Raw genomic sequence first — 27,871 nt, 5'->3', positions numbered from 1 at the left:
CCCTGCATCCCTGCATCCCTGCATCCCTACATCCCTGCATCCCTGCATCCCTACATCCCTGCATCCCTGCATCCCTGCATCCCTCCATCCCTACATCCCTGCATCCCTGCATCCCTGCATCCCTGCATCCCTGCATCCCTGCATCCCTGCATCCCTACATCCCTGCATCCCTGCATCCCTGCATCCCTACATCCCTGCATCCCTGCATCCCTGCATCCCTGTATCCCTGCATCCCGCCTCGGAGCGGCTCCCAGGCAGGGACCGGCACCCAGACTGGTCCCAGTTAAAACGGGAGAGGTTGTGGGGTAGGGGGCGGGCAGCTGTCCCCAAAACAGGGCTGAGCATCCTCCCGGCCCCCGAGGGGGGGACCTGGGACCCCCGCCCTGCCCTGGGGACAAGGGAGGGGTAGAGCCCCCCCACCTGCACCTGACGGCCCCCCCCAAACACCCTCAGGGAGGAACCCCAAAACGCAGAGGGTCCCCAGACACTGTCCAGGCAGTCGGGGTGGCAGCAGGACATCGAGAGCCTCTCAGGGACGTGTCCAGGGCAGTGTGGGGAAACTGAGGCATGGAGCACCCTGAGCACGATGGTCCCCCAGACTCCGGGTGAGGGGCTTCAAACTGTGTCCCCACGTCCCCTCCTGTGTCCCTCCCAGTGCCCTGGGGACAGCGCTGTCCCCCTCTGCCCTCTGCGGCCCCGTGCCAGGCTGCTGCTGAATAATTGAGGAGCATCGACAGGCTGGTTCCACGGGCTGTGGCAGCTGGCAAAGCGGCACTTGTCCCCAGGAGGGGGACAGGGAGGGGACCTGGGATCTGCTTCCCTTTCCTTTGCTCTGCCCCAGTGCCAGCGATGGCTCTGGGAGCACTGGGGGTGCACTGAGGGTGCACTGGGGGCTCCATCCCACCAGCCAGAGTGGCAGTGCCAACCTCCGTGGGGCTGCTGTCCCTGTTGGGAGCGACCACTCCGTGTCCCAGGGCAGGTCCCCGTGTCCTTGTGACACAGGGGGCATCCTGGGGGAAATCCCCACATCCTCATGTCCCAGCAAACATCCCAGGGCAGGTCCCCGTGTCCCCACGGACACCCTGGAGCAGGTCCCCGTGTCCCCAGGGATGGCACTCACATCTGCCTTCTTGAACTTGGCCTTCAGGCTCTTCATGGTGGCTCAGCCTCAGCCCTGTGGCAGCTGCTCGGGAGGGATGGCCACGCTCCAGGAGGGTCTGTCCCTGCCTGGGGACAGCTCAGCGCCCCCGGTCCCGCTGCTCCCAGCCCGTCCTGGCGTTCCCAGCCGGGAACCGGAGCCGGGGATTGTGTTACGGCCGCGGCTGCGGTTACAGCCCCGGGCAGCCGGAGGGGGGCCGGGCCGGGCCGTGTTTGGGGACAAGGGACACGGCCTGGGGTGCTGGGGAGGGCTGGGCTCTGATGGATGGCACCTTTGCCCATCCCAAACACCGCCCGCCCTTGGTGGCACCTCTTGTCCTGACCTGACATGCTGACATGCCCTTCCCTGCCCTGGCAGCCCCTGGTTCTGCCAGCACCTCGTGTTCCTGTCAGCATCCCCTGCTCCTCCCTGTCCTTGCTGGCATCCCCTGTTCCTCCCTGGCACCCCTGTCCTTCCTGGCACCCCTGTCCTTCCCTGGCATCCCCGGTTCACTCCTGGGTGGTCCCGGGCCAGTCCCGGGCAGTCCCGGTTCACTCCCGGACCAGTCCCGGGCAGTCCCGGTTCACTCCCGGGCAGTCCCGTGTCACTCCCGGGCAGTCCCGTGTCACTCCCGGGCAGTCCCGGGTCAGTCCCGGTTCAGTCCCGGTTCAGTCCCGGTCAGTCCCGGTCAGTCCCGGTCAATCCGTGTCAGTCCCGGTCAGTCCCGTGTCAGTCCCGGTCAGTCCCATGTCAGTCCCGGTCAGTCCCGGTTCACTCCCGGTCAGTCCCGTGTCGGTCCCGGTCAGTCCCGGTCAGTCCCGGGCGGTCCCCAGTCAGTCCCCAGTCAGTCCCGGTTCAGTCCCGGTCAGTCCCGGTTCAGTCCCGGTCAGTCCCGGGCGGTCCCGGTCAATCCCGTGTCAGTCCCGGTCAGTCCCGGTTCACTCCCGGTCAGTCCCGGTCAGTCCCGGTCAATCCCGGGCGGTCCCGGCCGCGCTGAGGGCAGCCCCGCCTTGCCCGGTTCCAAGATGGCGGCGGCGGCCTGGGGCGGTCCCGCGGCCCGGCCCCGCCCGGTTCTTCCGCCGCGCGGCGGCCGCGCCGATGGCGGTGAACTACGCGGCCGGGCTGTCCCCGTACTCGGACAAGGGCAAGTGCGGCCTCCCCGAGGTGAGCGCGGCACCGCCGGGGCCATCCCCGCCCGCCCGGGGCAGCCTCCGCCCGCCCGCCGGGCCTCGCGCGGGCCCCGCCGCGTTCCCATGGCAACCGCGGCCTCGGGGACCGAGCGGGCACCGAGCCCTTCGTGTGTCCCCAGCACATCCCGCGGCTCCCTCCCCGTCCCGCTTCCCTGGGTGCCTGTCCCCAGACACCCCATGGCTCCCTCGTCCCCCGCATGTCCCCCCCAGGCTGCCCCCGGCTCCCTCCTCGGCCTCTCTCCATGTCGCCTCTCCATGTCGCCTCTCCATGTCCCCTCTCTATGCCCCCTCTCCATGTCCCCTTCCATGTCTCCTCTCCATGTCTCCTCTCCATGTCCCCTTCCATGTCCGCTTCCATGTCCCATCTTCATCTCCCCTTCCACGTCTCCTCTCCATGTCCTCTCTCCATGTCCCCTTCCATGGTCTCCCTGACCCCACCCTGGTCCTTCCTTCTGCCCCCACAGCCCCCCGTGGCTCCCTCCGTGTCCCCCCTGAGCCCCAGCAGTTCTGGGAAGCCTAAAACGAGGATTGAGGGGAGCCACAGGGACACTGCAGCCCGTCCTGAGCCCAGGGGATGGTGAGGGGACAGGGACACACAGGGTCCTGTCCTTGTCCCTGTCCCCAGGAGATGGGGCTGGAGAAGTGTCTCAGGGATTAAATCCCGTGCCCAAACCAGCATCTGGTGTCCCTCGCTGTCCCTCGGTCCTGCCCTGTCCCCAGAGCTGGTGGCACTGCTGGTGACAGCTGGGGCTGAGCACATGTGGGGTGGCCCCGGGTCGCTCCTGGAGCCCAGCCTGGGCCGGCTGCCAGTCAGAGCAACAAACTCCCTGTTGGTGCTGGGTGTTCCCAGCCCTGTCCCTGCAGCCAGATGCTCCGGACAACGCGGAGTCTCTCCTATTAAATGTTTTTGTCCTTAAGGAATGCAAAATCACTCATGGATAAGGAAGAATTGTGGGTTACTGGGCTTCTAGAATCATGGAATCCCGGAATGGTTTGGGTTGAAGAGACCTGAAGGATCATCCAGTGCCACCCCTGCCGTGGCAGGGACACCTTCCACTATTCCAGGTTGCTTCAAGCCCTGTCCAGCCTGGCCTTGGACATTCCAGGGATCCAGGGGCATCCACAGCTGCTCTGGGAAACCATTCCAGCACTTCCCCACCCTCACAGGGAAGGATTCCTTCCCCATATAATCCACGCCCACATCTCTCCATCCCATGCTGGTTTTGTCTTTTCCCAGATTTTTGACCCTCCGGAGGAGCTGGAGCGGAAGGTGCAGGAGCTGGCAGAGCTGATCCGGAGCTCCTCCCATGTGGTGTTCCACACGGGGGCAGGGATCAGCACGGCCTCGGGCATCCCTGACTTCAGGTAAGTCCGAGGGCTGGCAGGGTGGCACCTCCTCCAGCTCCATCTTCCTTCATGGAAAGCTCTGATTTATCCCAGACCTGCCTCATCTCTGCTGTCCATCCTGGATCCAGCTGCAAACACCATTTTCCCTCTTGCACATCTCAGCTGTTGCCACAGAATCCCCACATTGCATCAACCCCCAGAATCCTGCTGATCCATGAGCTCTGCTCCCATGGAAGGGGCACCTGGAGCCTGAGCTCTCCCTTCCTGCTCTTTCCAGGGGCCCCAATGGTGTCTGGACTATGGAAGAAAAAGGGCTCTCCCCAAAATTCGACACCACCTTCGAGAATGCCAGGCCCTCCAAGACTCACATGGCGCTGCTGGGGCTGCAGAGAGTGGGAATCCTGAAATTCCTGGTCAGCCAGAACGTGGATGGCCTGCACGTGCGGTCAGGATTTCCACGGTACCTTCCCGGCCCCACACAGGGGGTTTCATTCCCAAGGAATCTCTGCCCTCTCTGATACAGGGAGTGGAAGCTGGAAAGGGATAAACCAGCTGGAATTTAGAGGGGAGAGGTTCTGGTGCTGTTCCAGAGGGTCTTGGAATCAAATCAGCCTTGGATGTTGCTGTCTAGAAATGCTTCTAGGTGCTGTTTGTGCATAGAAAAAACAGAGACTATGAAATCATGGAATCCCAGAATGGTTTGGGTTGGGGGGCACCTTAAAGCCCATCTCATTCCCCTGTGCAGGTGTCTGTGCAGGGCCAGGGGTTGAACTCAGTGATCCTTGTGGATCCCTTCCAGCTCAGGATATTCTGTGATCCCTGGGAACAGTCAGGGCCAGGCTGGATGGGGTTTGGAGCAGCCTGGGACTGTGGGAGGGGTCCCTGCCCATGGCAGGGGGTTGATCTTTTAAAGTCCTTTCCAACCCAACTCATTCTGTGATTTTATGAGTCAGGATGTGACTGAGGAGCATCCATGTGTCCTTGGAGAAGGTGCCTCTCACAAACACCTTCAGCCAGAGCTGCCTCCAGGGCATTTCCGTCATTACAAGCCCCAAGTCCTGGGTCCTGCTCCCAGCCCCTTGTTTGTCTGTTTAATCCAAACAACCATGGGAAAAGCAGTAGGGAATGATGACAGAATTCCGTGGTGCTCCCACAGCCTGGAGCCACTGGCTCCTGTTCAGTTCAGCCCAGCTCTGCCTCCCAAATGAAACCTGTGCTTGAGTAAGCTGAACTGGGGCCAAACTGGGGGAAATCAAGTCAGTCCTGTCTCACGCAGCCTGGAGGAAGTTCCCAGCGAGCGTGGGGCTCTGAGGAAAATAGGAGAGTATGGCCGTGTTTTCCTCTGGCTTCTGCTCTGAGCCTGAGGGGAATTTTAGGAAAAACAGGTGTCAGAGGGCTGGGAGAGCACAGGGACAGACAGGAATGTTGGGTGCTGGAAAAACAAAGATCTGGGTGCTCCCAGGAGCAAAGATTTGAGTGGATCAGGAGCTGCAATCAGTGCTGCAGATGGAAACATTCAAATGAAAAGGCCGGGACCTGTTGTCCCTTTCTGAGTCCCTGTTGGGGGATGAGCCATTACCTGGCAGAGCTGGAATGCAGGGAAGCCCTTGAGGTTCCTGGGGAGGAGGTGGGGTTCCCCCAGGACTCCCCACCCTTCCCCAGCTCACCTGTGCCTTTCTCCCACAGGGACAAGTTGGCCGAGCTCCACGGGAACATGTTTGTGGAAGAGTGCGTGAAATGTGGGAAGTACGTGAGCCCTGGGGGGGCTTGGCTGGGATCTCCACCCCAGGGGGAAGCTGTGCTGGGATTTCCACCCCAGGGGGAAGCTGGGCTGGGATCTCCACCCCAGGGGGAAGCTGTGCTGGGATCTCCATGCCAGGGGGAAGCTGGGCTGGGATTGCCATGCCAGGGGGAAGCTGGGCTGGGATCTCCACCCCAGGGGGAAGCTGGGCTGGGATCTCCACCCCAGGGGGAAGCTGGGCTGGGATCTCCATGCCAGGGGGAAGCTGGGCTGGGGTCTCCAGCCCAGGGGGAAGCTGGGCTGGGATCTCCATCCCAGGGGGAAGCTGGGCTGGGATTGCCGTGCCAGGGGGAAGCTGGGCTGGGATTGCCATGCCAGGCTGTGCTGGGCACTCCAGCCCCTCGCTGAGCCGCTCCGTGTCTCCGCAGGCAGTACGTGCGCGACGCCGTCGTGGGCAGCATGGGGCTCAAGCCCACCGGCCGCCTCTGCAGCGTCACCAAGGCCCGGGGGCTGCGGGCCTGCAGGTGGGGATCCCTCCGGGGATGTGGGATGGGGGGATGAGCCCACAGCCCCTCAGATGTGGGAGAGGCAGCCCAAGGTGCAGGAAGATCTCTCTGGGTGCTCTCCACCCCTTCACAGTGTGGGGACAGGGAGGGTGGGACAGTCTCTGGTCGTTGTCCCCTCTGCCAGGGCAGCTCTGCTGCCTGTTCTCCTGCATTTTCCAGGGAACACCATGGTCCCTGTGTGTGTTTTCCAGAGGGAAGTTACGAGACACTATTCTGGATTGGGAAGATTCCCTGCCTGACCGTGACCTGACGCTGGCAGATGAAGCCTGCAGGTACTGACACCTGCTCAGGAGGGGAACAGCCCCTTCCCACCCATCCATGCCCTGATTCTGGATTTCTCCTCCTCCCTGCAGGAAAGCTGATCTCTCCGTCACCCTGGGGACCTCTCTGCAGATCAAACCCAGTGGGAACCTCCCACTGATCACCAAGAAGAGAGGAGGGAAGCTGGTCATTGTCAACCTCCAAGCAACCAAACACGTGAGTGAGCGTCCCGCAGTTTGGCACTGTTCCTTTCCCCTGCTGTCCCCTGTTCCAGGCCCATCCCAAGTTTGTCCCTGCACGTTGTCCCCTCCCAGGTGGCCTCTCTTAGCAGTCAAACAGGCTGGGAGTCCTGGGTTGGAGGGTTTAAACCTGCAACTCCTGCTAAACACGTAGAGATGGCAGGTAAATATTAGAGTCATGGAAAGGGCTGGGTTGGAAGGAACCTTAAAGCTCATCTTGTTCCCTCTCCCATGGGCAGGGACACCTCCCACTATCCCAGGCTGCTCCAAGCCCTGTCCAAGCTAGTCTTAGGAGCAGAGTGAAAGCTCAGCCTGGGGCCTGCTGTGTTCTCTCAGGGTTTACAGCCCGATGGAAGGGCCACACACACGGAGCCCGTGGAGGGCACGCTCGGTTCCTGCTCGGTTCCTGCTCAGATGTTGGTGCCCCAATTGTCCAAAGTCTTTAATGCCCAGAGCTGGGGGTTCCTGGGATGTCAGCAGAGCTCCCTTGTGCCTGTCACACTCTGTCCCTGCTCTGTCCCTGTGTCCCCATCCCCAGGTGTGGCTCCAGCCCACGCCCCAGCAGAGCCCCAGGGCCAGCTGATGTCCCTTTGGGAATGACACACGGGGGACATCGCCGTGTCCCTGGGAGGGGCCGTTTGTCCCCTGAGCCGTGTCCCTGCTGTCCAGGACCGCCAGGCCGACCTGCGCATCCACGGCTACGTGGACGAGGTGATGACCAAGCTGATGAAGCACCTGGGGCTGGAGGTGCCCGAGTGGACGGGGCCGGTGGTGGTGGAGTGCGCCGAGCTGGCCAAGGGCGAGCAGCTGCAGGGGCGGCTGAAGGAGGAGTCCCTGGGCCAGCACAACGGCACGGGAGCGCCGGGTGCCGGGAAGGCGCCGCTGGAGCGCCGTGATGGGCTCAAGCAGGAGTGTCCCAGCCCGGACACGGAGCCAACGCCGGTGAAGAAGGTGAAGGTGGAGCCTCTCCTCACCTGACCTGGACTGTCCCTGTCTCACCTGGGCTGCTTTTCCTACCGACTTTTTTTTATACCCTTAAATATTGTCCCTTTTTTTATGTCAGTATTAAACATACTTGAATTGTGGCTCGCAGAGCAGCTGCACCCACGGGCCTAGGGAGGGCCTTGCATAGAGGAATTCTTCCCTGTGAGGGTGGTGAGGCCCTGGGATGGAATTCCCAGAGCAGCTGTGGCTGCCCCTGGATCCCTGGAAGTGTCCAAGGCCAGGTTGGAGCAGCCTGGGACGGAGCAAGGTGTCCCTGCCATGGCAGGGGTGGCGCTGGGTGGGCTTTAAGGTCCCTTCCAACCCAAACCATTCCATGACTCTGTAATTGCACGTCACTTGGTCATGGAAGGGGACTGGTGCTGGCTGCATCCCAGCTGGACTCGGCTGGGAGCTGTGGGAGGGTGCCCTGGCCCCAGCTCCAGGTTGGCATGGCCGTGTGTCCCCCCTCTCCTGGGCCCCTCATGGCAGCTGGGCTTGAGGTCCCCCTGGCCCAGGGCTCCTTGAAACCTTGTAGATCACCCCCTCTTAAACTACAGCAGGTGGATTTTTTCCAAAATATCTTATATTTAGAGATGAAAATAAAATTCTAAAACCAAGAGCAAAACCAACCATAGCCAAGATGCACCATCAGCAGCCAGCCAGGCCAGGGCCCCTCCTGCTTCCTCAGCCCCATCCTCAGTGACCCCAGGTCCCTTCCACAACTCCCACCGTGCCAGGGGGGCAGGAGCAGCCCCTTCCCTCCCAGTAAGGCCAGTGGGCACCGGTCTCCTCTTCCCAGTTCACAGAATCCAAGCAAAGCCAAGCAGGTCCAGCATCCGGAGGCAGATCCCGGAGGGGTCCCCCCGAGGGCGTGTCCCGTAGGGGATGAGGAGCTGTCACCCCATGGCACCCCCGTGCTCCTGCTCTGCCTAAAGCTCCTCCGCCGGCTCCAGCACCGCGGGCCGGCCGTGCCCCGGCTCGGACCACGCCAGGGATGCCAGCCCCGGGTGTGGCACAGAGCCGCCCCCTGGCACAGCATCGGCCTGCTCCCCGTCCTTGTGGCTCAGCCCCTCGGTGGCCGAGGCCCGAGTGTCATTCTGGAGGGACCCTTTCTCTGGGAGTGCTGGGAATGTGCTCTGGAAAGCCTCGTGCAGGGTCTCGGGGGTCTCCTGCAAGGGCTCCGACCACAGCGGCTCCGGGGGCTTCTCATCCCCGGCCTGGAGCTGGGTGTGAACCACACGGGAGGCGGCGGCGTTGTGCAGGGACCTGGAGAAAACTGAGCCCCACCAAGGGTCAGGGCCTGGGCCAGGGCCCTGAGGGTCTGTCACAGCTCTGGCTCGGCTCAGCACAGCCCTGGCACAGCCTGGCACAGCCTGGCACAGCCCAGCTCAGCCCCAGCTCAGCCCCAGCTCAGCCCTCACCTCGCACTGGCCTGAAGTCACCATTTGCCTCGGCCTTGCTGGAGGCGAAGGGGCTGATGGAGGGGAAGACAATGAGGGTGAAGGAGAGCAGCAGGACCTGGGGACAGAGAGGACATCACTAAGCACAGCAGAGGAGAGGAATCAGGAGCTGGGTCACAGCTCGTGGCAGACCCAGGAGTGCATCTATTCCTCCATCCCTCCTTTCTGCTTCATGTCCTACCAGTGCACTTCCATCCATCCATCCATCCATCCATCCATCCATCCATCCATCCATCCATCCATCCATCCATCCATTATCCATCCATCCATCCCCCATCCATCCATCCCCCATCCATCTGTCCCTCCCTCCCAGCCCATCTCCGTGGCTCCCAGGGTTTGGAGGCCCCACGCACCGCCAGGCAGGTCCCTGTCTGTGCTGCCTTGTTGCTCGACTGAACCACCATGGCCTGGAGCTTCTTCAGCTGCTCCAGGAGAGATCTGGGAACAGGGAGAGCCCATGAGCTTCCATGCTGACATTTCCCACCCCACCTTATCCCCATCCCGCGCCGGGAGCACCTACGAGTTCTGCTTCTCCAGGTGCAGGACTTTCCTCTGCAGCTCCTGGTTCTGGGCCGTGCACGCCGACATCCTGGGACAGGGAGAGCAGCGTGGGTCAGGGGACAGCTGGGGGGCTGGCAAGGAGCAGAGTGCCCAGGGTGCCACCCTGGGGCTTGGCGTGTCAGCGTGCCCAGGTGAGGGGCTGGGCTCTGTACCTGCTCTCCAGCCCATCGATGTATTCCTTCTTCTTCTTGCGGCTCTCCTGAGCCGACTGCTTGTTCCGGATCTTCCTCCGGATCTTCTTCAGCACCCGCTCCTCGTACTGGGGAGACACGGGGGGTCAGGGCCACCAGGGCTGAGACTCCCACTCCACACCTTCCCAGGTGTCCTGGCACCCACCTTGGTGAGGGGCAGCTGCGTGGGCAGGGTCACCCCCTCCTTCAACAGCAGCTTCTTCTCGTCCTCCGTCAGCACCAGCTCCTGGAAATGGCCCTGGCCCGGCCGGAGCAGGGAGCCAGGAGCCTGTGGCTGCTGCAGGAACATGGAATGGTGACACCTTTGGGTGGGGGTCACCCCCCACCTGGCCCCAAGGACCATGGCTGGGACCACAGTGAAGGTGCCTTGGGCCAGGAAGGGGCAGGGATCGTAGACAAGCACCAGGAAGGGGCAGGGAAAAAGTGTGGGGATGGGGAGGGATGGGAATGGGAATGGGGGATGATCAGGGTCCAGGAAGGGACAGGGCTGGGGACAGGGAGTGTTGGGGACACAGAGACAGGGACTCACATTGTCAGAGCTGCCCGAGAGCAGCAGGTCCTTGACGGTGAGGGCACAGGATGCAGGTGGGGGGACCACAGGCAGGTCCTGGCTCTCCTCCAGGAAGAACCCGGGGTGCCACATGTCTGGGTTAGGGCGGAGCAGAGCTGTCAACAGTGCTGTGTCCCCACTGTCCCCAGTGTCCCCACTGCAGGACCCTCCTCCTGCCATGGCCCCAGAACCAGGGTGTGTTGCTGCCCAATCCATGCCCCTGGCTCTGTCCCCCCAAACCGTCCCTCTGGTCCTGCCCTAGTCCCCCCCCCAACACCGACTGGTTCACCTGCCCAGTTCACCCCAGTTCCCAAGCTCTCCACACTCTCTCCATCTCCTCCCTAGCCCACCAGACCTCCCAGTTCTTTCCAGTTTCTCCCAGCTCCCTTAATTTCCTCACAGTCTCCCACCTCCCCCCCTGCTCTCAGCTCCCCAGTGTCCCCAGTCCCTCCAGTGCCCCAGCCCAGTTCTTTCCCAGTGTGGCTCACCCAGGTCGATGGAGACCTCAGGCTGCAGGACCCCAGACCCCGCCGGGAGGGGCTGGGCCTGGCAGGGGTCGGTGTAGGGGTACAGGACCTCTCGGGGACCCCCATCACAGCTCCGGGGGGGGCTGTCGTGCTGGTCAGAGGGGGGGTCCTCAGACACCCCGCTGTCACTGGTGGCCGGGGACCAGCTGGGCGAGTCTGACACTGAGTCCCCGGAGCCCAGGACGGAGCTCAGGAAGTCCTTGCTGTCCGGGGCACGCTGTGGGGACACGGCACCGTCACCGGGAGCACCCCATCCCCCGGGCTGTGACATCCCAGGGCTGTCACCCAGCCCTGTCACCCAGCAGGGCCGAGGTGGGGCGGGTCCGGGCCCGGCTCACCCTGTCCTGGGGCCAGGCTCCCGGCGGCGTGCCCAGCTCCACCTCGCGCAGGATCCCGTCCTGGAGGTCGAAGAGGAGATCCAGCAGGTCCAGGCTCTCGAGGCTGCCCGTGCTGGAGGCCATGGCTGTGGGGTGGCAGGGTCATTGTCCAGCCCAGGCCCCGTGTACCCCCCAGAGTCACCCCCACGTGAGCTGCAGGGCCCCAGGGACACCTCGAGTCCCTGGGAGGGGGCAGGGGCATGTTGGGATTCACCTGGAAAAGTCCTACAGGTGTGGGACAGGATGTGGGGGCTCCAGGCATGGCAGTGCCCCCCCTCCTTCCAGCAGCTGAAGTTCCCAAATCCTCCAGTTTTCTACCCAGAGCTGCCCAGCCAGGGGGTTCCCTCCTGGAGGTGACCGTGCTGGAAGGGCTGGTTAATCATTCTGGGTGGCAAGTGGAGGGCAGGGGACTGCGGCCACCGCAGGGAGGGGACTCAGTCCCTCACTGCTACCCCAGGCACTGCTTGAGACCCTCGGCTCAGAGCCACTGGGCCAGCTGACCACTAGCCCAACTGGCCAGTCAGCCAACTGACATCCCAGCTACCCAACCAGCTGATCCACTGACCAACCCGTTGACCAGTCAGTCAATGAACTGATCAAGAGACACACCAAATGGTCAACCTGTTGGCCAAGTGACCAATGGATGGACTGCCCACTGACCAATGCACTGACCAGTCAACTCTGCCTGACTGACCAACCAACCAACCCACCAGCCACCCAACTGACTCAAGTGTCCTCCAAGCCAGCTGGGGACAGCTGTCACTACTTGACATTTGTCTGGCCAAGGTGGACACGGGGCTTTATTGCACCCTGTCCTTCACCCTCAGTCCTCTCAGAGAACCCTGATGGCCCCATGGGGTCTCGTTGAGTGGTGACAGCCAGGACATACCTGAGGGAGATGCCATAGATTGTCCTCTCAACCCTCTCTGAGCACAGGTGAGCGCGGTGGACAACAAGCCCGGCCTTCACCCTCCTCCTCTTCCTCCTCCTTTGTGATTCCCTGGCCCGAATGGCAAAGTTTAAACTCCAACTGCACAGAAATAATATCCCAGATTGCAAAATGTCCCAGCCCTGATTGGGGCTGTCAGAGTGAGATGGCAGGGCCACCCCGGGGCTGGACCCGTAACTCATTAGCCAAATGTTTTTGTGCTCCTCTGCCAAGCGGGGCAGGAGGGGCTGGGGCTGCCGGGCGAAGTCCAGGTGCTATAATTGTCCATGAACCTTCACCCACTTTTGGGGACAGTTTCCCTTTTTTCAGACGTCTCGGGATTAATCACATTCGATGTGTGCAATATCCGGGGATGTTTGCTTGGGCTCTACCACTTATGGCTTATCCAAAAAAAACTTGGTGCCCTGTGGTTCTCCCTGAAGAAAGACCATTGACAAGGGATGGAGGGACAGGACACAGGGAATGCGTTCCCATGGACAGAGGGCAGGGATGGACGGGATATTGGGAATGGGGATGGGGACAGGGAGGACCTGAGGGGGGAACGGGAACAGGGATAACGCACTGGGAATGGGAATAACAGTTCACTGGGATTGGGGGATAATGGCACTGGGAATGGGAGATCATGGCAGTGGGAATGGGGGATCATGGCACTGGGAATGGGGGATCATGGCACTGGGAATGGGGGATCATGGCACTGGGAATGGGGGATAATAGCACTGGGAATGGGGGATCATGGCACCCAGGGCATGGGAATGGGGATAACTGCACTGGGAATGCCCAAGGGACTGGGCTCCAAGGGAATTGGAGAAGGACTTTGGACAAAGGACAGGACACAGGGAATGGCTCCCACTGCCAGAGGCAGGGGTAGATGGGATATTGGGCAGGAATTGTTCCCTGTGAGGGTGGACAGGCCCTGGCGCAGGTGCCCAGAGCAGCTGTGGCTGCCCCCGGATCCCTGGCGGTGGCCAAGGCCAGCTTGGAGCAGCCTGGGATGGTGGAAGGTATCCCTGCCATGGCAAGGGTGGAATGGGATGTGTTTAAAACCCATCCCCACGCAGACCATGCTGGATTCCGCGGCTGTCTGGGGCTGACTCACTGTGCCGAGCCTTCATCCCCGGCACTGAGGGGCACCAGCACCGCTCAGCATTGGCGGCCCCGCGGTGAGCGCCGCCCCGGCGGGTCCGGGCGCAGGGAGGGGACGGCGCTGACGAAGGCTCCGTGCGGCCCAGGGGACAAGGCCACGGCCCCTTATCGGCCCCGCCACGGCCTCTGCCCGGGCAGGCGGCGGCTGCTCCCTGTTTATGGCCCCATCCACCCGTCCGGGACCGGGCAAAGGGCGCCGCCGCTGCCGCCGGCCGCGGCTGCTCGCGGCCCCTCATGAGGAGCCTCGGGGGTCCCGGCGCCTGGCATCGGGCATGGACGGGGTGAGCAGAGCAGGCGGGGCTGAGGGGCTGCTGTCCACTGCTGGGTCGCTAATTAGCGCTGATTTAATTAACGTTCGGCCCGCACAGCCGGAGCCCACCGGAGCCCCCCGGGCGGGAACCTCCGCCACGCTGCTCCCCTCAGAGAGATCTCGCGAGACTTCGCCAAGCCGCGCGCGTTTTTCCGCGCTCTTAAGCCCCGCCCCTTGTGCCCGTACGGGGCCCCGCCCACCCGGAGCCCCCGGTCCCGCCCCACAGCGCTCCGGTCCCGCCCCACAGAGCTCCGGTCCCGCCCCACGGAGCTCACGGAGCTTCGGTTCCGCCCCACGGAGCCCACAGAGCCCCAGGTCCCGCCCCACGGAGCCCCCGGTCCCGCCCCACAGAGCTCCGGTCCCTCCCCACAGAGCTCCGGTCCCCCCCCACGGAGCCCACAGAGCTCCGGTCCCGCCCCACAGAGCTCCGGTCCCGCCCCACAGAGCTCCGGTCTCGCCCCACGGAGCCCACAGAGCTCCGGTCCCGCCCCACGGAGTCCCCGGTCCCTCCCCACAGAGCTCCGGTCCCGCCCCACGGAGCCCACGGAGCTCCGGTCCCGCCCCACGGAGCTCCAGGTCCCGCCCCACGGAGCCCACGGAGCTCCGGTCCCGCCCCACGGAGCTCCGGGTCCCACCCCACGGAGCCCCCGGTCCCACCCCACAGAGCTCCGGGTCCTGCCCCACGGAGCCCCCAGTCCCGCCCCGCGGAGCTCCGGGTCCCACCCCACAGAGCCCCCGGTCCCGCCCCGCGGAGCTCCCGGTCCCGCCTCCATGGGCCCGACCGTGGCCCCGCCCTCCGGCCCCGCCCCGGTTCCGGCCCCCGCCCCGGTACCGGCCCCGGCCCCGCCCCGGCTCGGCCCCGCCCCGGTCGGCCCGTGCGGGCCCCGCCCCCGCGCGCCCCCGCGCCGGCCGCGCCCCCGCCCCGCAGGCGCGGCCCGGCCCGGCCATGCCGGCCAAGAGGAAGCCGGTGCTGCCCGCCCTCAACATCGCCCCCAGCGCCGCCGAGGGGCCCAGCCCCGACGGCTCCGCCGAGTGAGTCAGGCCCGGCCGGGACCGCCCCGGCGGCGGGGCTGCGCCTGGGGGGGGACGCGGGGCCGGGGGGGACACCGGGCCTCGGGGACACCGGGCCTGGGCAGAGCGGGGAGGCCGGGACAGAGCGGGCACCGGGCCCGGGGGGTCGGGGCACGGCGGGCACGGGGCGTGGGGAAGGGCAGGGAAGGCCTGGAGGGGCCGGGACAGGTTTGGGGAGGCCCGGGAAGGTCTGAGGGGGGAGCTGGGACAGGCCCGGGGGGAGCGGGGAAGGTCCCGGGAGGCTGGGACGGGCCCGGGGGGCTGGGTGGGCCCGGTGTGGGGCAGGTTAGGGTCAGGGAGGCATTGCCGGGGAGCAGGTTGGGGGTTGGAAGGGGTGGGGTGGGGATGGAACGGGCAGGGGGAGGCTGCTCCGGCCCCCCTGGTTTGCAGGGGCAGCTCAGGCCTGGGGAGTGCCGGATCCAGGCCTGGAGCTGCGGGGACACAGGCCTGGAGACCCAGGGTGGAGCTGGGATAGGGACCCGGGGTCTGGGGGGCACCTGGGGCAGCAGTGGGGGCTCGGCAGGTGGGACATGTGGGGTGCTGAGGGAAGGGATGGGGTGAGACCCTCCCGACAGGCCCCAGTGAGGGTGAGGAGGGACAAGGGGGTGGCAGCAACTGGGACAGAGCAGCTGGAGCTGGCACAGGCGGGGGGAGCTCGGCAGCTGGTGCTGGGGGAGCACAGACCCCCCTTTGTGCTCAGCATTTGGGGTGGGGGTGTAACGGAGCTGCTGGACCCCATGGAAAGCCCTTCTCGTGTTACACAGCCAAAGCCAAGTTTGGTTCCCCGGGACAGGGAGCAGCAACTGCTGCTGCCTCTTTAAGGGCCGAGGGATTTTTCCTGTTCCTTGGCTCTCCCAAAACACCTGACTGCTCCCCAGCTCCTCTCCAGAGGGGCTGTGTGTGTTGGGCAGGGCCTTCTCCAGGTCTCCCTGTCCAGGTGATCCCATTGTTGGGGGCTCAGGACATGTCAGGGGATGCTTTTCCATCATTTCCCTCCACTTTCCTGCCACCTGGTGCTGACCATCTCCTCCTCCCCTCTCCAGGGCTAACCTGGTGGACCTGCAGAAGAAGCTGGAGGAGCTGGAGCTGGATGAGCAGCAGAAGAAGCGCCTGGAAGCTTTCCTGACGCAGAAAGCCAAAGTGGGGGAGCTGAAGGACGATGACTTCGAGAGGATCTCCGAGCTGGGCGCTGGCAATGGCGGGGTGGTCACCAAAGTGCAGCACAAACCCTCAGGGCTCATTATGGCACGGAAGGTAACGAGGGACTGGGAATGCTGGGGAGCACCTGGAGCTCTCCCTGCCTCGGGGAGGGCTGCGTTTGGTTGGATTCTCTCTGCATTTGCACCTTCACCACCTCACCATGGCCAGGAGCAGAGTCCTGGCTGCTCCCAGATGGAGCTCTCTCCTTTGGGAGAGGCTGCACGCCCAGGGACAGATCCCTGCGCTCTGGAAAACATTTTCTTCCCAATTCTGATGGATGGAGTGACTGGAATTGGATCTCTTGAGGATTGTAGGTTGTGGCTGAGGAGGTGGCAGTGGGAAGGATGGGTTTAGCACGCACATCCCTCAGCCCTATTTAACACATCCCAAGGTCATTCCAAGCCGGGACAGAGGTTCCTCTCAGACTCGCCTTCATTGGGAACATCCACAGTGGTGCCACAGAGTAGAAAATCAGGAGCTGCTTCACTGCCTGCTGGGAGAGGCTGTGCTTGGCAGGAGCAGCACAACCACTGCTCTGCCTCCTCCAGAGTCTCCCCTTCCTCCTGCTGCTGGGATCATGGAAACGTGGAGTGGTTTGGGTTGGAGGGGGCCTTACAGCTCACCCAGTTCCCTGGGCAGGGCCTCCTTTCACCAGCTCAGGGTGTTTCCCTCCCCACTGTGCTCTGACCCACGTGCAGCCCCAAAAGCCGCTGCTCGTTCTGGTGCAGAACCTTCACAGGGGCTTTTTCTTTTCTGTGGTTTCCTTGATCTCGGAGCACCTTCTTACAACACCTCCAGAGCTTGTGAAAATGCTCCTGGCTGCTGACTCAGAGGGGCTGAGTTCAAACTCCTGACTCGTCTTTCCACCCGTGTCCGGTGCAATCCCGGCGCCTTCTGTGGCTGAGCAGCACAGAGCTCTCCCTCTGCCTTCAGCATGGAATCCCCCACTGGATGGGCTCGGAGAGACCTTCAGTCCCACCCAGTGCCATGGCCAGGGACACCTTCCACTGTCCCAGGATCCATCCAACCTGGCCTCAGGCACTTCCAGAGGCACCCGCAGCTTCTCTGGGAATTCCATCCCAGGGTCTCACCACCTCACAGGGTTTATTCCCAATATCCCATCTCTCCCTACCCTTTGGCAGTGGGAAGCCATTCCCTGTGTCCTGGCACTTTATCCTCAATATGGGAAGTGGGAGAATGGGAAGAATCCTGCTCCAAAGCAGCGCCTCCCTTGAAGGTCTCATTTCTTCCCAGCACTCAGGGCTGCTGCCCATCAATCCTTTTCCTTCCCAGGAGTCACACCTCGCCTGTTTTCTCTCTCTTGGCAGCTGATCCATTTGGAAATCAAGCCAGCCATCAGGAACCAGATCATCCGGGAGCTGCAGGTGCTGCACGAGTGCAACTCCCCCTACATCGTGGGGTTTTACGGAGCCTTCTACAGCGACGGGGAGATCTCCATCTGCATGGAGCACATGGTGAGGCCCTGCCCCTGCCCTGCACCCTCCCAGTGCCCTCTCCCTGCCAGCTCAGTGCCCTGGGGCACTGGCAGCTCACTGCTCAGGCCACTCTGCTCCTGGTGGGAGCCACACATTCCTGCTCAGGCCTCGGAATGAGGGAGACAGCGACTTTTGGGAAGAGGAAGCAGAGGTTTGGGGCTTGGCCAAACGGAAATGTTGCCAGCCCACTGCTCTGCAGAGCCTGCTGAGAGGCCCAGTGAGCATATTCTGTTGTTTCTGGTAGAGAACAATGTTATTTCTCCTCCAAACCAGCACCATCTTGGCATTTACACTGATGGAAGGAAGCAAAGAACCAACAGGGCTGTTAAAAATAAAAAGTTTTCAGTGATAAACCTGAGCTCAGATCACCAGATCCTTTTCTTTGGCTGGAAAAGGATTGTGCTCAGTGCTGGTCACCCTCCACCTGCTCCCCTGCCCACCCAGCTGCTCTGTTTTCCTGCTGGGAATTGCAGTGTTGATCATTCCCATGTTCTTTATTTCAGGATGGTGGCTCTTTGGATCAAGTACTGAAAGAAGCCAAAAGAATTCCTGAGGAAATCCTTGGCAAAGTCAGTATAGCGGTGAGTGACGGGGCTGCTCAGGCTTCCAGAGGGGATTTGCTGGGCAGGGATTGGGAATAATGCCTGGGCTGCCCTGGAAGCTTGCTGTGTTTCCCAGTCCTGGGGACTGCACTTTCCTGGGCCAAGAGGCCAGAGCAGAGGGGAAATACTCCCAGCCCTTTTCCCCACCTCCAGCTCCTCTGGATAATGCTGCCTTCACTTCGAGGAGGTTTGGGAGAAGCTTTTTTGGGTGTTTCACCCAAAATCTGTGATGGAACTGGGGGTTAATTGCAAACCCTGAGGGACATGGGCACCACAGGGCAGCTCTCCTTGAGCTGAGGGCAAAGCTCTTCGCTGAGCTCTGCTCTGATGCAGCCTTTGGGTTCCTCCCAGGTTCTGCGGGGCCTGGCCTACCTGCGGGAGAAGCACCAAATCATGCACAGAGGTGAGAGCAGGGCCCTGGAACTCCCCGCCTGCAGTGCCAGGTCTCACCCAGAGCCACCTTCACACTCCCCTCTCTCGCTGTTCCCAGATGTGAAACCCTCCAACATCCTGGTGAATTCCCGAGGGGAGATTAAGCTCTGTGATTTCGGGGTCAGCGGGCAGCTCATTGACTCCATGGCCAACTCCTTTGTGGGAACTCGGTCCTACATGTCTGTAAGTTCCTTCCACACGGGGTTTTTGGGTAGTTTGGGTTCATCTCGGCTGTTTCCATCCCCATCCTGTTCACAGGGACACTTTGCACTGTCCCAGGTTGCTCCAGTCCTTGTCCAGCCTGGCCTTGGGCACTTCCAGGGATCCAGGGGCAGCCACAGCTTCTCTGGGAACCTGTGCCAGGGCCTGCCCACCCTCCCAGGGAAGGATCCTGAGGTCTGAGCTGCTCCTGTATTTTGGGAATGGTTATTCAAGTGCAGTTATAGTTAGACAGGGGCTATTTAAAAGTCCTGTCCCCTCTGCTTCCAGGCCCTGGCTCCAAGCTGCCTCAGAGCTGCCAGTGGGCATGACTTGCATGGATTGATTTATTTCTAATTTTTTATTTTAATGGCTGAAACCTCGAGTGGATTTTCTGCTCCTCTGATTCCTCTTGGGTGTTAACAGCAGAGAGCAGGAAAATACATTTTTATGGATAAGCTGAGTTCCTTAGATTTTAGCACACAGGGAAATAGGTTCCTGCTGGGTGTTCCAGACTCCCAAACACAAGTAGCTGGGAGTGCTGCTGAGTTGGGAGTGTGGATGAGAATCTCCAAGTGCTTTTGTCTGCACATCATCCTTCTTTTCCATCCCCTTTGCACATGATCCTTCTGGGACTGTCCTTTCCCTGGAGAGCTGCCATGGAGAGGCCTTTGGGATATTCCAGAATGGTTTGGGTTGGAAGGGACCTTAAAGCTCACCCAGTCCCACTTCTGCCACGGGGAGGGACACTTCCACTGTCCCAGGCTGCTCCAGCCTGGCCTTGGACACTTCCAGGGATCCAGGGGCAGCCACAGCTGCTCTGGGCACCCTGTGCCAAGGCCTGCCCATCCTCACAGGGCAGAATTCCTGCCCAATATCCCATCCATCCCTGCCTTTGGCAGTGGGAGCCATTCCCTGTGTCCTGTCCCTTGTCCAAAGTCCTTCTCCAGTTCCCTTGGAGCCCAGGCCTTTGGGCATTCCCAGTGCTGTTATTCCCATTCCCATGTCCTGGGTGCTGTTATCCCCATTCCCAGTGCTATTATTCCCATTCCTTGGGTGCTGTTATTTCCCCATTCCCAGTGCTGTTATCCCTGTTCCCGTTTCCCCCTTAGCCCCTCCCTGTGCTCTCTGCATTATCCCTGTTCCCAGTGCCATTATCCCTGTTCCCATTCCCAGTGCCATTATCCCGTTCCCATTCCCATTCCTGTTCCTATTTCCTGTGACCCCCTGGCTGTGCTTTCCCCATTATCCCCATTCCTGTTCGCATTCCCAGTGCCATTATCCCATTCCCGTTCCCGTTCCCCCTGACCCCAGCTGTGCTCTCCCCATTATCCTGTTCCTAGTGCCATTATCCCATTCCCGTTCCCGTTCCCCCTGACCCCGGCTGTGCTCTCCCCATTATCCTGTTCCTAGTGCCATTATCCCATTCCCGTTCCCGTTCCCCCTGACCCCGGCTGTGCTCTCCCCATTATCCCTGTTCCCAGTGCCATTATCCCTGTTCCCAGTGCCATTATCCCGTTCCCCCTGACCCCGGCTGTGCTCTCCCCATTATCCCTGTTCCCAGTGCCATTATCCCATTCCCAGTGCCATTATCCCGTTCCCATTCCCGTTCCCCCTGACCCTGGCTGTGCTCTCCCCATTATCCCATTCCCAGTGCCCTTATCCCTGTTCCAGGTGCCATTATCCCATTATCCCGTTCCCCTGACCCCGGCTGTGCTCTCCCCATTATCCTGTTCCCAGTGCCATTATCCCGTTCCCGTTCCCAGTGCCATTATCCCTGTTCCCATTCCCGTTCCCCCTGACCCCGGCTGTGCTCTCCCCATTATCCCTGTTCCCAGTGCCATTATCCCTGTTCCCATTCCCAGTGCCATTATCCCATTCCCATTCCCGTTCCCCCTGACCCCGGCTGTGCTCTCCTCTCCCGCAGCCCGAGCGCCTGCAGGGCACGCACTACTCGGTGCAGTCGGACATCTGGAGCATGGGGCTGTCCCTAGTGGAGCTGTCGATCGGAAGGTACCCAATCCCCCCGCCAGACTCCAAGGAACTGGAAGCAATTTTTGGCCGTCCTGTGGTGGACGGGGCGGAGGGAGAGTCCCCCAGCATCTCGCCGCGGGCCAGGCCCCCAGGACGCCCCGTCAGTGGTAGGGGCTGTGGTGTGCATCGGCAGCAACGCTTCCATGGGGGATGAGCGGGGTTGGGGTCTGGCTGGGGCGGCTGGGAGAGCTGCCCTGGAGGAGGCTCTGGTGGGAACGCTCCCAGGGAAGTCACGGACGGCGCTCCGGCACGGCTCACCCCGCCACAGGTCGGTGGAGTCGAGGTGGGAGCGTGGGGATGGATCTGGGATCTGTTGAAGGCTCCGTGGGCTCCTTGCAGACACTCCTGTGTCCCACAGAAAGGCTCAGCCCCCCGTGCTGTGGGCACAGCTGGAACGGGGTTCCCGTGGAGAGGATGGCTTGAGGGACGTTGTCACAGCCCCTTGTGCTCCTCAGGTTCTCCTCAGGCCTGAGGCAGCTTTTTGGGAAGAGCTTTGCTGGGAGCTCTGACAGAAGCACCAAACAGCACCAGGATTCCAGGGAGGCTCTGCTGGAGCCATTTCCTTGGGAGCAGCCAGCCAGCCAGAGTAGATGGTCTGGTGCTGTCCAAACAGAAATAAATCTGGACTGGAGGTCTGGGGAAAGAAATCCAAATTCTGGGAATGAACTTGATTCCTCTTTAGCCATGACTCAATTCCCCTGGGAGCTGCCTCAGCCTCTCCCAGCAGAGCTCCCCCCAAAGTCGTGTTTTTCACCCCAAACTGAGCCCTGAGCAGCCTCTCAGCACCGTTTGTGTCGTGTCACCCCCCAGGCCACGGGATGGACACCAGGCCTGCCATGGCCATCTTTGAGCTCCTGGATTACATCGTTAACGAGGTGGGTGTTTGTTTTCCCAGGGCTCTGCTGGGATTCCCAGAGGTTCTGCAGGGATGTCCCTGCTCTGCTGAGTCAGGGTGGGATCTGGAATGTTTGGTCACTCATGGAATCCCAGAATAGTTTGGGTTTGGGTTGGAAGGAACTTAAAGCTCATCCAGTGCCACCCCTGCCATGGCAGGGTCACCTCCCACTGTCCCAGGCTGCTCCAGCCTGGCTTTGGACACTTCCAGGGATCCAGGGGCAGCCACAGCTGCTCTGGGGAATCCATCCCAGGGCCTCCCACCCTCCCAGGGAGGAATTTCTTCCCAAAATCCCATCTAAACCTTCCCTCCTTCGGCTTAAGGCCATTCTCCTGGCCCTACCCACCTTGCAAGGGCAGCTCTCACAAACAAGTGGAAAGGGCAGCTTCCCTTCCCAAGGTGATGGAAAATTCTCATTTTGGGATTGTTTCATAAGCCATAGGAATGGCCAGAGCTGGGATTTGTGAGGTTGGATTTAGGACTGGGATGCTTGGTGATTTCCCACCTTTGGCTGGGGGTCAGTGTGGGGTCCCCCAGAGGCAGAGTGAGCTGGAGCAGTGGGGGAAGGAATGGCAGGGAAGGGTTTTCCTGGCTGGAAACGCAGTGAGGATGAGGAGGATGAGAGTGGGTGCAGAGCACAGCTCCCTGACACTGCAGCTGACGCTGATTTTTGGCACAGTAACACAGGAGTGGTGCAGGAACCCCTTTTCCTTCTCTCCACAGCCACCTCCCAAGCTGCCAAGTGGAGTCTTCACACAAGATTTCCAGGAGTTTGTAAATAAATGGTGAGGATTTCATCTCCTGGCTGAAGGTGGAGACTTGGACGTGCTCCTTGACAGCTCTGCAGCTCCACCCTCTGTGTTCTGCCTGATCTCTCTCTCTCCCTGCCTGATCCCACCTTGTGCTGGGAGCTCCTGCCTTGGGAGGGGTTGGAATAAAAGCAATTTATTTGTGGGGTTGCTGAGCAGGATCCCAGCTCCTTCTAAATCTGAGCCTGGCAAGGGGGGTGGTGGAGCAGATCCTGGGGCTGAATCACCCCATGGGCACAGGGACACCTGAAGGTGCTGCCAGAGCTCCCAGTAAACCAGAGATTGGATATTAAAAAAAAATCCCAGATTCCTGGCAAGCTTTAGGGCCTTTTCTCCGTTTGCAGGGCACAATTTGTCCCCACAGTCTGGAAGAGAGAGATCCTGCAGCTCTCCCTGGGAGCTGAGCTGGCAGGGCTGGGGCCTCCCAGGGCTTTGGGTGAAGCTGGAGCTTCTCCAGCCTGATCCCCACATTCCCACAAGGAATCTCACCGTGGCTTCGCTCTCTTGTTCTTCTCATTTCAGCTTAATTAAAAACCCAGCAGAACGAGCAGATCTGAAGATGCTGATGGTGAGTGGGGAGAGGATTTTTCTGCTGCACTGGGGTGGCACCAGCTCTGCCAGCTGCTGCCCCATCCCTCTTGCTCCAAAGGCTGGGAATTCCCAGGCTGAGCTCGGGATGAGGCAGAGGGAGGGACAGCAGAGATCCGCCCTTTATCCAGTGGTGGATCTCTGCTGGGAGCCTGGCCGGGCTCTGCTGAGGGGCCTGGGCTGGATCCCAGCTGTGCTCTCATTCCCGAGACCCAGCAGAGTCCTGGGCAGCAGGGAAAGGGGAGATGCAGGTGAGACCCCACCTGCAGAGCTCCTCCAGCTCTGGGACAACTGCAGCAGGACCTGGAGCTGCTGGAGAGAGTCCAGAGGAGGGCCTGGAGCCCCTCTGGAGCTCTGGGGGGGTTCACTGGAGAGGAGAAACCCCAGGCAGAGCTCAGAGCCCTTCCAGGGCCTGAAGAGGCACCAGGAGGGGGACTTGGGACAAGGGATGGAGGGACAGGACCCAGGGAATGGCCAGAGGGCAGGGATGGACAGGAATTCCTCCCTGGGATGGTGGAAGGGCTGCAAGGAACAAATGTTTTCCCCAAATCCTCTTTCCAGGATCTGGCACCAGGATCTTCCCCCCTCTCCAGGGCATATCCCACAGCACAGGGTTGGTTTTTTGGCATCTGGGATGCTCCTTTGGGGTGTTCCTGACCGTGTTTTCCCCTGTGCTTGCAGAGCCACACGTTCATCAAGCGCTCCGAGGTGGAGGAGGTGGATTTCGCGGGCTGGCTGTGCCGGACGCTGCGGCTGAACCAGCCCAGCACTCCCACCCGAGCTGCCGTGTGAGCCCGGCCCGGCACTCCTGCCCCTGGCACCGCTTCCTCTCCTTCCTCCCTCCCAGCCCACCGAGCCCCAGCACCAAAACATCTCCGGGCCCCAAAGCCGCAGCCCCGGGGCGGCTCCATCCTCCGGGATCGGCCCCTTCGGGTGTGGGGCTGTTCCAGGCCTCTGCTCCAGCTCTGGAGCTCCTGACACTTGGGAATTGTGGTGCTGCTTATGTTGGTTTTTCTTTATTTTGGGTTTATTTTTGTTTTGGTTCGGATTTTTTTTTTTTTTTTTTTGGAAATGTGTTCAGATTAAAAAGGAAGGGAATGGAGGGTGTGAGGTGGGGCGGGGATGAGGGGCAGCTGATGCTTCACCTCATCCCTGGTTTTGTCTCTGGGATGGAGAATCGGTGGGATCAGGAATGGAGAAACCGTGCCCAGAGCAGTGTCACTGTCCTGCCTGGGGACACAGCGGGGCTCTGGGCAGAGCAGAGATCGCTCTTTGCTGGTTTGATTTTTAAAGGGTTCTTTCAAAGCCTGCCCCTGTCCCTGGATGTTCAGGGTAGGGAGGAATGGGGATGGGATGGGGATGGCTCCCACTTCTCAGTGTGCAGGTGAGGGCAGAGAGTAGATTTTGGATTTTCCTTCCCCGGAGAGGTGGAGGCAGAGCCCGGCTGTTCCCGGCAGCCGTGCCCAGGGCTGGGCTCCCTCTCCTGATCCCATCGGGGGCACAGGGAACCCTCCAGGCTGCATTTCCCCCTCCAGCTGCCCCCAGCCCATCCCAGGGGTGGCCTCAGCCATTGTGGATGTGGCAGAGCTCCAGAATTCCCTGTCGGAGCCCCTGGCCAGGGAAGAGCCCACCCCGAGCCCACACTGTCCCTGGGTTGTCCCTCCCATCGAGGACCTTGCAGCCCCCCAGGCCCCGATCCCCTCCCTTCCCACCACGTGGATTTTGGGGTGAATCATTCCCCTCCTCTTCCCACGTGGGCTTGGCAACCCCTGAGCCCCCCGTGAGCATTTGGGAAGTTTGGTGGGAATTTTTTTGTGTTTTCCTTCTATTTTTTTGGTTGTTTTTCACTCGGTCAGGCTGGCAGCTGCCATCCCCCTGCCTGCCCTGGGTTCCACCATGGCAGCCCCCCCAAAATTAACTACCAGGGCTGGGTAACCCCAAATCCCCCATCCCTTTTCCTTTCCTGTTTTCCAGCACAGGATAAAGGCACTGCCCTGCCTGGGGCAAATCCACAGGGCAGCCACATCCCCAAATGGGAGGACATCCCAATTTTTGGGGGGGAAACACCCCAATATTGGGGAGAACACCCCAGATTTGAGGGGTCTGTGCTTGCTGGCTCAGCTCATGCCTGGCCAAGCTGCCCTGGAGCCGCGGGGTGCTCGATGTGGTGGATTTTGCCTCTTATTTTATGTGGGAAGCAGGGAAGGTTCCTCAATTTTCGGGCTATTTTCCATAGGTTTTGGTGCTGGGTTTTGGAGGAGGAAGAAGAGGAGGAGGAGGAGGAGGAGAGCGTGGATGGAGCAGTTTGGTGGTGCAATTAATTTTTTTTTTTTTTTTTTAAACTCAATATTTTCATCATGGATGGGGAGGGAGGGAAAATAATAAATAAACGGCACTTTACATTTCCAGGCGGTTTCTCTCCTCGGTTGTGCGCCCGGGTGAGTTTAACCCCTTTGGAGCCGGAATTCCGGCCGGGAGCTCTGGGAATGCCGGTGGCTCTCCCTGGGATGTGCCGGCCCTCCAGTGGAAGCGGGAGACACCGGAATTATCCTGGCACGAGGCAGGATAGAATCCAAGGACCTTAAAAAACCACTTGGAAATATCTGGGGAGTGAAAAATATTTAGGGGTGTCCAATATTTGGGGCGAGCAGGAGCTGGGCGAAGCTGAAAAAAAAAAAAAAAACAAAACAACAAATTGGGCCCAAAATGGGAAAATATTTTGCAGTTTTTGTGCTGTGAATGATGCAAGGGCCCACGGGGTGACACCAGCACAGTGTCATCCCAAATTCCAGGTACCTGCAGTGGCACTTTTGGAGGTTCCATGGTGCCATCCCTAATTCCAGGTTCCTTCTGGGACATTTTTGGGGGTTCCATGGTGCCATCCCTAATTCCAGGCTCATTCTGGGACACTTTTTGGAGGTTCCATGGTGCCATCCCTAATTCCAGGCTCCCTCTGGGGCATTTTTGGGGGTCCCATGCCCTGGTCCCTGACTCCAGGCTCGCATGGTGCTGCTTTGGGGGGTCCTGGTTTGTTTTTTGCTGATGTTTTGGGGTCCCCCACGACTCTGGGGTGCCCTGCAGAGCCCGGGATGGCCCCACTGCACCCCTGGGAGCTGTGCCAGCGTCCAGTGGTGCCAGCTGGGAATTGGGGGGGGTCCCCAGGGTGGGGGTGACCACGGCCTTCCTACCACAGCGGGATTTTGGGGGTGCAGGGAGGAATTGGGGGTGCCCAGGCTGGAAAAGGGGGAATCCCCGACCCCTGTTCAGTTTTTAGGGGTGAGTTGGGGTTCTCTCCCCCACCCAGCCTCATGGGGGGGTTTCCACGGCTGATTTTGGGGGGGTTTCGGTGCAGGGGGGGCACTTTGGGGGTTGATATTTCGGGGGGGCACCCCGGGCGTGCCCGAGGCGTGCTGGGGGAAAGCGAAAGCAGTCGGGAGCTGGGGCTGCTGGGGCACGGCAGGGACGGGCCCCCCCCGCCCCAAACCCCACCCCAAAAACCTCCTGAACCCTCCCCCCACTCCGCGTGGGGGTTTAGGGACCCCTCAATCCCCACCCCCGCCGCGGTTCCCCGTCCTGCCTCAGTTTCCCCACCTGCTCAATGGGGTTAAGGACCCAAAAGTGCCCTAAAACCACCCCAAAACCCCCCGGGGGGGCGGGGGAAGGGTGAGGGGCGGGCGAGGAGCTGAGCCGGGGTTATTTAAGGAAAAAAAAGGGGGAAAAGGGGAAACCCCGACCAGCCGAGCGCGGAACGGGGACCCCCGAGGAGGAGGGGTGGGGGAAGGGAAGGGAAGGGAAGGGGGGCGCTGATCAGAGCTTGGCTTTTGTCGCTTTCCCTTCCTTTTCACAAATCCCAAACCCCAACCGAAAATTCGCTTTTTTTGTTTATTTTATTTTATTTCCACGCTGGAATTATTGCGGGAGCTGCTCCCCTGCCGAGCGGGGGGTGCCGGTGCCGGGGGTGACGCGGCCCCGCCCGCGTGGGGACAGCGCGGCCGTGTCCCCGTGTCCCCCCCGGCCCCGGGCGGGCCCGCAGCCCGGGCTCGCCCCGTCCTTGCCGGGCTGGCTCCGAGCCCACCGTGACCTTGGGCTCCGTGTCCCCTCCCCAGAGTGGGGCGGCAGCGGCGGGGGGGTCCCGAGGGACACGAGTGGCAGGGGAGGGCTGCGGGGACACTGGGGACACGGAGGGTGGCACGCGGTGGGCTGGGGAGGTGGCCTGCGAGGGAGGGAGGGACCTTGTGGGGTGACGCGAGTGGGGCTGGGGGCGTGGGGAGGTGACAGCCGGGGGGGGGTGACTCGGAGAGGTGTCAGTGGGGACACGCGTGGGTCTTGGGGCGCGGGAAGGGGGTCACCCAGAGGTGACCCGAGGGGTGACACGAGTGGCTTTGGGGGTGTGACACGTAAAGGATGACCCAGAGGGCCCCAGGGGTGCCCCGTGGGGTGACACCCGTGGGTTTGGGGAGCACAGAGGTGCCCCAAGGGGTGACAGGTGAGTAGGGTGACACAGAAGGGACCTGTGGGGTGACACCCGTGGGTTTGGGGAGCACAGAGGTGCCCCAGGGGGTGACAGGTGAATAGGGTGACACAGAAGGGGCTCAAAGAGGCGCCCGGTGGGGACACGAGTGGGTCTGGAGCCGGCGAAGGTGCCCCGTGGGATGACACGAGAGGGTCTGGGGGACACCAGGGTGACCCTTGGGGTGGCCCGTGGGCAGGGTGACCCAGATGGGACCTGGGGGGTGGCCCAGTGGGGACACGAGTGGGTCTGGGGTCATGTGACATTGCAGCGGGAGTTACCCCATGAAGTGACACGCGTGGGTCTGGGGTCTGTGCGACACTGAGGGGGGCGGGAGGTGACACCGTGTGCCACGCGCGGGTCTGGGGTCTGTGTGACACTGAGGGGGGGGGAGGTGACACCGTGTGCCACGCGCGGGTCTGTGCGACACTGCCGTGGGGGGGGCGAGGAGGCGACACCGTGTGCCACGCGTGGCTCGGCTCGTGCCGTCCCGCGGTGGGTG

The 27,871-nt window shown here is 61.6% G+C and overlaps 3 protein-coding genes across 6 annotated transcripts; 2 read left to right on the top strand and 1 right to left on the bottom strand.

Annotated features, from left to right (window-relative positions):
- The first annotated feature begins 2,157 nt into the window (after positions 1 to 2,157).
- On the top strand, positions 2,158 to 7,567 carry SIRT6 (sirtuin 6). 2 transcript variants are annotated; one of them, XM_030256762.4, is made up of 9 exons: positions 2,158 to 2,302; positions 3,566 to 3,693; positions 3,953 to 4,135; positions 5,362 to 5,421; positions 5,845 to 5,940; positions 6,174 to 6,254; positions 6,336 to 6,459; positions 6,558 to 6,645; positions 7,152 to 7,567. In XM_030256762.4, the coding sequence occupies exons 1-9, from the start codon at positions 2,237 to 2,239 to the stop codon at positions 7,376 to 7,378; spliced, it is 1,053 nt and encodes a 350-aa protein (XP_030112622.4). In that variant the 5' UTR covers positions 2,158 to 2,236; the 3' UTR covers positions 7,379 to 7,567. The 2 variants fall into 2 exon arrangements, with proteins under 2 accessions (XP_030112622.4, XP_030112623.4); XM_030256763.4 differs by lacking the exon at positions 6,558 to 6,645.
- A 514-nt stretch (positions 7,568 to 8,081) lies between these two features.
- On the bottom strand, positions 8,082 to 13,676 carry CREB3L3 (cAMP responsive element binding protein 3 like 3). Of its 2 annotated transcripts, none has more exons than XM_030256741.4 (11): positions 13,178 to 13,676; positions 12,022 to 12,162; positions 11,094 to 11,218; positions 10,717 to 10,972; positions 10,208 to 10,323; positions 9,824 to 9,955; positions 9,640 to 9,746; positions 9,447 to 9,515; positions 9,280 to 9,364; positions 8,888 to 8,984; positions 8,082 to 8,742 (listed from the first exon to the last, which is right to left on the bottom strand). In XM_030256741.4, exons 2-11 carry the CDS (start codon positions 12,035 to 12,037, stop codon positions 8,396 to 8,398), a joined length of 1,350 nt encoding a protein of 449 aa, XP_030112601.4. In that variant the 5' UTR covers positions 12,038 to 12,162; positions 13,178 to 13,676; the 3' UTR covers positions 8,082 to 8,395. The 2 variants fall into 2 exon arrangements, with proteins under 2 accessions (XP_030112601.4, XP_030112602.4); XM_030256742.4 differs by having other exon boundaries at positions 12,022 to 12,132.
- A 733-nt stretch (positions 13,677 to 14,409) lies between these two features.
- On the top strand, positions 14,410 to 25,265 carry MAP2K2 (mitogen-activated protein kinase kinase 2). 2 transcript variants are annotated; one of them, XM_030256755.4, is made up of 11 exons: positions 14,410 to 14,566; positions 15,649 to 15,859; positions 17,134 to 17,280; positions 17,805 to 17,882; positions 18,255 to 18,306; positions 18,394 to 18,518; positions 20,461 to 20,674; positions 21,378 to 21,442; positions 22,186 to 22,247; positions 22,794 to 22,839; positions 23,541 to 25,265. In XM_030256755.4, exons 1-11 carry the CDS (start codon positions 14,481 to 14,483, stop codon positions 23,649 to 23,651), a joined length of 1,197 nt encoding a protein of 398 aa, XP_030112615.1. In that variant the 5' UTR covers positions 14,410 to 14,480; the 3' UTR covers positions 23,652 to 25,265. The 2 variants fall into 2 exon arrangements, with proteins under 2 accessions (XP_030112615.1, XP_072775466.1); XM_072919365.1 differs by lacking the exon at positions 22,186 to 22,247 and having other exon boundaries at positions 23,541 to 23,644.
- Positions 25,266 to 27,871: the final 2,606 nt, after the last annotated feature.

The sequence above is a fragment of the Taeniopygia guttata genome, chromosome 28 (assembly GCF_048771995.1).
Source record: "Taeniopygia guttata chromosome 28, bTaeGut7.mat, whole genome shotgun sequence".
NCBI classification, from domain to species: Eukaryota; Metazoa; Chordata; class Aves; order Passeriformes; family Estrildidae; genus Taeniopygia; species Taeniopygia guttata.
Note: the sequence above shows the minus strand (reverse complement) of the source record. Positions and strands in the feature narration are given on the sequence as shown.

Excerpts from the sequence above, each read along its gene's own strand:
- SIRT6 (XM_030256762.4), top strand. The coding sequence starts at position 2,237 with ATGGCGGTGAACTACGCGGCCGGGCTGTCCCCGTACTCGGACAAGGGC. Across the intron at positions 4,136-5,361 it reads GTGCGGTCAGGATTTCCACG|GGACAAGTTGGCCGAGCTCC; the intron begins GTACCTTCCCGG and ends TTTCTCCCACAG. Across the intron at positions 5,422-5,844 it reads GAGTGCGTGAAATGTGGGAA|GCAGTACGTGCGCGACGCCG; the intron begins GTACGTGAGCCC and ends GTGTCTCCGCAG.
- MAP2K2 (XM_030256755.4), top strand. The coding sequence starts at position 14,481 with ATGCCGGCCAAGAGGAAGCCGGTGCTGCCCGCCCTCAACATCGCCCCC. Across the intron at positions 18,307-18,393 it reads GCACCAAATCATGCACAGAG|ATGTGAAACCCTCCAACATC; the intron begins GTGAGAGCAGGG and ends CGCTGTTCCCAG. Across the intron at positions 20,675-21,377 it reads CCCAGGACGCCCCGTCAGTG|GCCACGGGATGGACACCAGG; the intron begins GTAGGGGCTGTG and ends GTCACCCCCCAG.
- CREB3L3 (XM_030256741.4), bottom strand. Across the intron at positions 9,365-9,446 it reads CACCTGGAGAAGCAGAACTC|ATCTCTCCTGGAGCAGCTGA; the intron begins GTAGGTGCTCCC and ends CCCTGTTCCCAG. Across the intron at positions 8,743-8,887 it reads TGACTTCAGGCCAGTGCGAG|TTTTCTCCAGGTCCCTGCAC; the intron begins GTGAGGGCTGAG and ends GGTGGGGCTCAG.